Here is a 7785-nt window from a genome sequence, read left to right as displayed (position 1 = left end):
GATGGAGGCTTCTCCAGGGCACAGATGATGCCATATGGTGGAGGCTTCTCCAGGGCTACAGGGCTTATGGAATGGCCTATCCTTTGGTGGGGCTGCCAAGAGAAGGTTAACAGCCCATCCATGTGAGACCATGCCCTGTGCCGGTGTTTTGGGAGGGTGAAAACCCCCATTGCTTTCTTCTCCAGCTTGCTTTTTGGTAGAGTGGGGAACAGACTGACCCACTGTATTGTTTTTGTGCTTCAGACTTTTACAATGGCTATACAGGAGTGTTTAAAACTCTTCTATAGCAGCAAAATTAAGTTGAAAAATTAAAGCCATTGCAGGAAAGCTGAGCTGTGATGCTTAGAAGGCAGTCATGCTTGGGAATCAAGTGAAAAACTGACTGCATGCCTTAAATGCTTTCTAAAAATGATACTGCATTTGTGCCAAGTACTGAGCTGCTGTAACTTGGAAAATTACACAATGCTAGCTTAGTTACCTTGACTGGGGCCCTGTAGCATCTAAATCAATTTTTTTCTGTGCCCTTGTGACAGAGGGCACTTGATGATCTACTGCATAAGATGAACTGTTAGGATCAGAAAACACAGGTGAAAAAATGGGCTCCAAGGACCAAACCAGGAGAAGAGGCCAGCCAGACACTCTGTGGGTGCCATCAAGGCCATGACTCCACATGCTAACCCAGCGCAAAACTGTGCAAACCACATGCAAACATGTGGTGATGGAGGCAGGTTTCCCCCATGCCTCCTGAAGCACTTTTTTGCATTATCTAGTGCAGAGTTTAGGGCCAGCCCCTTTTCTCACTCCTCTGCTGTAGCTCTGGTTCAGGTCAGTGCCTAAAGCCACTGTGTGGAAGGGCTGTGATCAAGTGGGGTAGATCCCATGAGTTATGTCTTGTGTCCCTTTATCTGAGATCTGAGACAAACAATAGCATCCTGAATAAAGTCTCCTAGGATTCAGGACAGGAATATCTCTGTTTTGGGACTACCTGAGTTACTCTGAGACAATTAGCCCATTGACTGAATCAGCTGGCTATGCTTCTCAAGTCTCAGAAGATAAGTGCAGCTCATTCAACCTTGTGCCTTGTCTTCCTGACCCAGAAACAGATACTGCATTCTGTTCTAGGGAATACTTGAGTCTTGTAATATAACAATTTATACTTACCTGGTACTTTCAGCCCAGCCTACTTTTCAGCCTACTTTCAGCCCAGCCTACTTTTCAGGTCTGAAAGAGGGTAAGTACTGCTATCTCCACGCTGCTGCAGAGCGCTGAAGAGGACTGGTGTGCCTCTGTGTACCTGTGCTTTGTAAGAGACAGTAATCTGTAGCAGAGAACAGAAGCCTGCAGCAAGCACTTCATCTGTGTGCCTGCCAGTATGGCTACAGCGCTCCCAATCCAAATGCTGAATTCCCATCTGAATGTGTTTCTCCAGAGGGTGATTGGTCACTGCTGTGTGAAACAGCATCAGCATGTCCTTTCTGCATCACTCTGTGCTGAAATTACTGTGCTGTAGTTGATGCTGCCTTAGATCATCTGTAACTTCTACCTGTTTTGTTCATGAAGACTAATCTTCCTGGCCATCATACTTAAAATATGTAGTTTTCTTCTCCGTGCTTTGAATTCACGTAGTTGTTTAAAACAGAGGAAACGTGTAAATTGCCATCTTACCTCCCCTTTATTGCTGAAGTCACTGTTTAGGCACTGAGCAGTCATTTAACTCGAATTTTGGTATGAAGTGAAAGTCTGGGCCAGGCGATATTTATTGTTCCACAATCATACCATCAAGATGAGTTTTCACTGGGAAGTATACCTTTCAGTAAGCAGTTTAGAGACAAACACCCTTACACTTTGCAGGTGACTGAAGCAGCTACCCCATTTCTTGCTGTCTAACCTCCCATGACTGCTGCAGAGCTATAAAGTGACTCTTTTGACTTTATTTTTTCTATATTCTTCTTAATTGGAATCATTAATTAAAACAATTAATTGATTTTCAATAATATTTTCTCTGGGACAATATACTGTCGTCTGCTAGCTGAGCTCTAAGCCAGGGTCTTCCTTGTCTGTGTAAAAGCAAGATAATCCTTGGAGTCTCCACCATACTCCTGCACCCTGATCCTTCATTTCTCCCAGCTGAAAGCTCACCTGATAAAGAAATGTGGGATGTTCAGAACTGATTCATTTCACGGGAGTGGGAGCACTCCACAACGTCTAAATTACATGCAGCATCTGGCAGGGTCACAAGACAAAACAATTAGAAACTTGTTTAAGTAAAAACACTATAAACCCCCAACTTGTAAAACCACAACAGTAACAATATTTGACTATGTGAATACACAAAAGAGCTACAGAGAGAAAATGATGATAGATTTCGTTTCTTTTTGGTCTGCATTTGAATTTTACTTTTATCTGACTGGTCAGTTTGCTTGCTGAACAAATAAGGTGAACAGAAAGAAACTCATGAATGACAAGAAATAAATATTTCATATGCATAATTTATTTTTAAAGTTTATTACATCACATTATACAAGCATTAAACATGGCTTTATGTTGATGATTTTTTTAAAGTGTGAAAACTTGACATTCTTCTCCATAGAATTTTTCTATTTACAAATAAACAATCTCTCTATATACTTTATATATATATATATATATATAATATATATGGTCAATAATGTAACTCCCCTCAGAAAGATTTAAAATAAAAAAGAACTGATTTGTAAACACGTTTTCTGTCATATTATTTGGTGGCTTGAATGTAGATGATGTTCTATTCCTAGATTTTTCTATTGTCAGAGTATCCAGGTTGTACATTTACATTTTTTATTCTAAGATCTGTAAAACCAGCATGGGACAGAATGCAAAAAACTTAGCAAATGGGCTGAAAAACAGTCCCAATATACATTTTTTCCTTGGTTTTAAAAACTGGTGTGTAACTGCTTATGAAGTACATGCGGCTGTCAAGAATGGCCTATGGAGAACAATCCTATGCTGATTGCAAGATGATTTCACAGTAAATCCTCTGATGTGTGCTATCCTGCTTTCTATGTAAAATGTCTGTGCCATGCATTGAGGTTGCAGTTTTTTCTCATTCTCTTGAAGGTAATGCTCTTGTGGAGCTGGAATAAGTAAACAACATACAGGACTGTCACATGGAGATTTAAAGAAAACCCATCGTCAAATCAGGAAGAGAATGGCATAATTTAGTCCTCTAGAGACTATTAAAATTCCATTTATTATTACACTATTATTTGTATTTTATTTTTCTAGTAAATAAAAAGGGAGCATCTTTCCTGAGTGTTCTGCTATGTAGCTCTGAAGGACTCCAGGGAAATCTGTTCATCAGACCAGCAGCAGAGAAACCTCAATGGGGTGGCTGGTCAAACTGAAGTGACAGAGATGTACTCAGGGTCTGCCAGGGAGGTCAGAGCCCCTTGCAGCATCATACTCAGCACAAGCTTGGCAAGCAGCCAGCCTATGGTCTCGTTTAGAGCAGAGCGAGACACATCTAGCAATGTGCTGTCAGGAAAATTCCTCCTAATGCAGCTATCTTGAAAACTACTCTCAAAAGCAATTATTATCTATTGCATTTCTGCTGGGCATTATTTGTTTTGGCACATTTCATTGCAGTGGTTTCTCTGGAGTGGAAGTCAGTTTATATTCTACTGTGTTTCAGTTCAGTTCTCGAAGTTGCTGAGATCTAAATTGACAAAGCTGCATCTTACTGCAGGGATTTGCAAAGGTCCATTTTGCTCATATGGGTGACACTGATTTTATGCATGGCTCATGTCTCACTTTACTACTTAGTAAACGGTTTCTAAGCTCTGGTCACCTGTTGGCTTAGACATTAAAGAGAGGGTATCCAAAATAATCCAATTATTCATGAGAATTTGGTCTGAATATGATTTTGCACAGTGATCCTGCCCCAAAATTCCCAGGCTGCAACTGTAGGTGGTGGATGGTAAATACTAACCCATCTGGCATGTGTATATTGGAGGTCAACACTGCCTGATCCCCACCCCCTATTTACAGAGACAGAAATATTCCTATTTCCCCACTGTCCTGTGGGCTGTGTCCACAGCTGCTCTGAGCAGAAGCAAAGATGAACAAATTCACTTCCTCATTAGTCAGGAATTTACCCCACAACCACTAGTTGTGCTCCCCACTCAGTTTGGCACCGAGCCAACACAGAACAGACTAATCCTGACATTCCTTCAGTGTTCATGTTGTCTCATGGGACTTTCAGACTTGGGCCAGGAGCAGCTGATAAAAGGGAGCTGCTATGTCATTTATCCTCTTCAGGCAGGATGGTGTGTGGCTACTGGAGGAGGTTCCTTGCTTTTTTTGTGTAGCCAGGCAGTGGCTACAGGGAGGAGGGTGCTCACGTTTTCTTTCATCCCTCTCCTTCCTCAAGTCATATTGCCTTTCATCAAACCTCCCCACTCTGATGCAAATAGCACAGCTCTCCTTTGCAGTGGAAGAAAGTTAATAGATCTAATTTGGTGATATTTGTCTTGGTGCAAATGGTCGTGTTGTCATGTGGAGCTTGAGGTATCCATCTGTAGGATCTTGCATTGTGTGGTCTGTCCAGACGGGCAAATTCTACTCCTTCTATCAAATTACTTCCAGAATAACTTTTAGAAACAACTGATTGAAGAGCTTTCACAACACTCAGTATTTTGATTCTTGTTGCTCCATCCAACACTTATGATGTCTTCAAAGCTACAAGTCCACTTTTTTGGGTTAACAGTCTGGAAATTTGGATTTTCTTAATTAAATCAGAATTTTTAAATTTCTCAATATTAAGGAATTTGCTAAAGGATACTGACAGTGGCTTATTTTGCCCAAGTCTAATTTGCAGCCTGGACAGAATTGCTCTGCATTAAGGATTTCAAGCTGTTTCATACTACAGTCTGTTGTTTTGTTTTTTCCCTCCACCCCTTCATAGGTAATGGAATGATGAACACAGAAAGTGCTACAAGTCTACATATTCTGGCTGACTGTGTTTTATTCTGCTCACCTTCTTCATCTGTACTTTTTTTGTCTGTTTTACTTAGGCAGATAGGTCTTTAAGACACTGTCTGACATGTGTTATGTGTGTAAGTACACCCTAATTCCTGACTAGGCCTCAATGTGATCTGGCAACACAAATACATAGGCAGTTCTAGGCAAGATGCCCTAACCTGATTTGATTCCTTCCGACATCAGACAGTCCTATAGCTGAAAAGGCACTGTTCAAAACTTTAACATGTGTTACCAACTTTTCACAGTGTCATTTCCAAATAAATGACCCTACAGCTAGATACCTCTGGCCACATTTAGATGCTTGGCTATCTGCACTTCTGATGCCTACATTTTTCAGCATTGTTAGGCCAGTTGATCAGACTCATGATCATGCATCTCCTTCTAGATAATACTTCAGTATTGTTGAGCAATGGAAATGGTCCACATACGTGACCTTAACTGGTGGCAAATGCAAACTAACGCAGTTGGGTCCGCTGTGGAAGAGAGCAACGCTGCCATGCACGTGCTGCAGGTGGTGGCCACACACACAGACAAACACTGCCACGTTGCCAAGGCGCAGTCACTGCTTGTGAAGTAGCAACTTCATGAGAATGAGCCGTAAGATCACCAAGTTCTGTAAAGCACTGGAAGTTGTGTAACTGCTTTGAAGTTCAGGGCCTCGAGTTTTAGTCAGGGCCTGGGAGCTCCTGGCAGAAGTGCAGAGACTTAGCATTGGTCTGATGTGCTCGTGTTGACATCAGCTCTGGAGAAGACTAAGCCTTGGAAACACCTCTAGTTTCAAAAGGCTTATGACAAAATCCACCCTATTGAATAGGGGCTCACGTGCTAAATGCGCACAACATTACTGACTATCTCTTTCAGTGCACTCTCTGCTGCAGAAAACCAGGAATTTTTTAATAAACAAGAGTTCTTATCTTCTTTCAAGCAGTTTCTTTGTCATCCTGTCATGGCCACTCATTGTGATAAGATTTTCCATTCTTTTTCCTTTCCTTCCGCTCTTTTTGCAGACGTTCTAGCTCAGCTTCATACATCATTTCCTGAATCAGGTACTTTTCTCTCCTCATTCGATCTCTCAGATCTTTTGGAAGATCTGGAATTAAGTAGGAGATCAGATGTTTTATGCAAAAGACAAGGTGCTGTGAACAGAAAGAAAGGAAAGAAAAATGTAAAACCTCAGGAAGAAAACAAGTACTTTTCGTATCTTCTGAAAACCATCTCTTTCCAATATGCAGACAGATGTGGTGTTTAAACTAAATTTATTACTAAATTTCAAGAGAAAAAAACCATGAAGTTTTTTTCCCCACAAAAACTCCAGCCAGTCAGTGGAGTGTGGGTCACAGCAGAAATTATGAGCAGGCAGGTTAAAATAAGGCCTCAAAACTGTTCTATAACCTGTGTGTTCAAAGCCCAGAGGTCATGATTTGCTGTAAGGTTGTTTGGACAGAGCCTGGTATTAGTACTGGTATTAGTTCCTGCTCTGCAGGAAGAAGAGGCTCAAATGATGTAACACTTTCCTGTTGCCATAAACACTTACATCAAAATTTGAAGTAGTGTATCTATACAAAAGCAGTAGTGTATCTATACAAAACAAAACCTAAACATTTTTCCTTACACTATGTCTCTTATCCAAAGACATCTCTCATCCTATTCCTGTTTAGTAAACACCACAATTAAATACAAGTTGACTGATCCTTTGTCCATCCTATTTTTGGCATGACACAGCAAAACTTGAGTTTGATGCCCGAGGATTACGTGAGTGTCCTTTTCTGGTTGATCAAAAATGCTGCTTGAAGATTAACTCAATTGACTTAAGAGGAAGAGCAGATAAACAGAAAAATCCTCCATCTCAGAGAGGACATACATTCTAGATTGGAGAAATAAAGGTATTCTTCTCCAAGCAGAACCCTTCTTTTGAAAGACACTGAAAAGAGAATGTAAAATGTTTTCCCATGTATTCTTCCCTCATGATAAATAAACTCACAATACCCTAATTGTTGGGGGTTTTTTGTCAAACCTAAATAGAGAAAAAAAGGCTCTTCTGTCAGTTTAGCCTGGACAAAGAATTCCTTTTGCAGTGATAGGAAATACTTTTGTTTGTTTTCAAAGGAGGTTAAGTTATCCAAAACAAACCACACTCAGAGTGCCAAAAAGGGGCCTGAGCCTAGGCAGTTACTTAATTTATGAAAAAACCTACCTTGAATCCCCTATACCTTTGTGCAATCTTTATTGTAAGCAGTGTGGCAATCACAATACAACCATTAATATTTTCAAATAAAAGGTCATGGTTTCTGCTGCAATTACCTTTTTGATTTCATAGATGTAGTTAAGTTACAGTTATAGTTTTCAGTCAATAAGCAGAGTGGCTCATGTTGAGGGAGGCAGATACAAGCCAGCCTATGTCTTTGGTTGAGACAAAACAAAGTCAACTCAGATGTGCCCAGTAACACTAAAAGTTATTCCACAGTTGGTCACCAATTTGGTTGGACACTGAGACTTGAACAGGGCTCATTTTTCTTGCCTCACTTCTCTTTGTGCCTATGCTGGGCTGACTTTATGTCAAGTGTGTATCAAGAGGCCAGACCCTCTTCAGTCTTTAAAGTTCTTAGGCTGACTTGCCAAGACCATTCTTGTAGTCCTTTTTGGAGATGCATACTCTGACCTTCAGTACTGACTGCTCATGAAACTAGAAGGGATTAAGCCCAGCAGGCCTCTATCAAATCTTTCTCTCTTTCTTTCCCTTAGTATTTCCCTGAGTGTGGAACAGAT

General features: G+C 40.7%; 1 protein-coding gene across 4 annotated transcripts in view; it reads right to left on the bottom strand.

Moving 5' to 3' along the window:
* Window positions 1-25: 25 nt before the first annotated feature.
* Window positions 26-7785, bottom strand: part of ANO4 (anoctamin 4) — a 210754-nt gene continuing 202994 nt past the window's right edge. For all 4 annotated transcript variants that reach the window (XM_038152973.1, XM_038152974.1, XM_038152975.1 and 1 more), the window contains one exon: window positions 26-6155. In XM_038152973.1, coding sequence (XP_038008901.1) covers window positions 5964-6155 — 192 coding nt within the window. In that variant the 3' untranslated portion in view covers window positions 26-5963. The remainder of the gene's footprint in view (window positions 6156-7785) is intronic.

The sequence above is a fragment of the Motacilla alba genome, chromosome 1A, assembly GCF_015832195.1.
Source record: "Motacilla alba alba isolate MOTALB_02 chromosome 1A, Motacilla_alba_V1.0_pri, whole genome shotgun sequence".
Classification (NCBI taxonomy): domain Eukaryota; kingdom Metazoa; phylum Chordata; class Aves; order Passeriformes; family Motacillidae; genus Motacilla; species Motacilla alba.
This window is presented reverse-complemented; position numbering and strand designations above follow the sequence as displayed.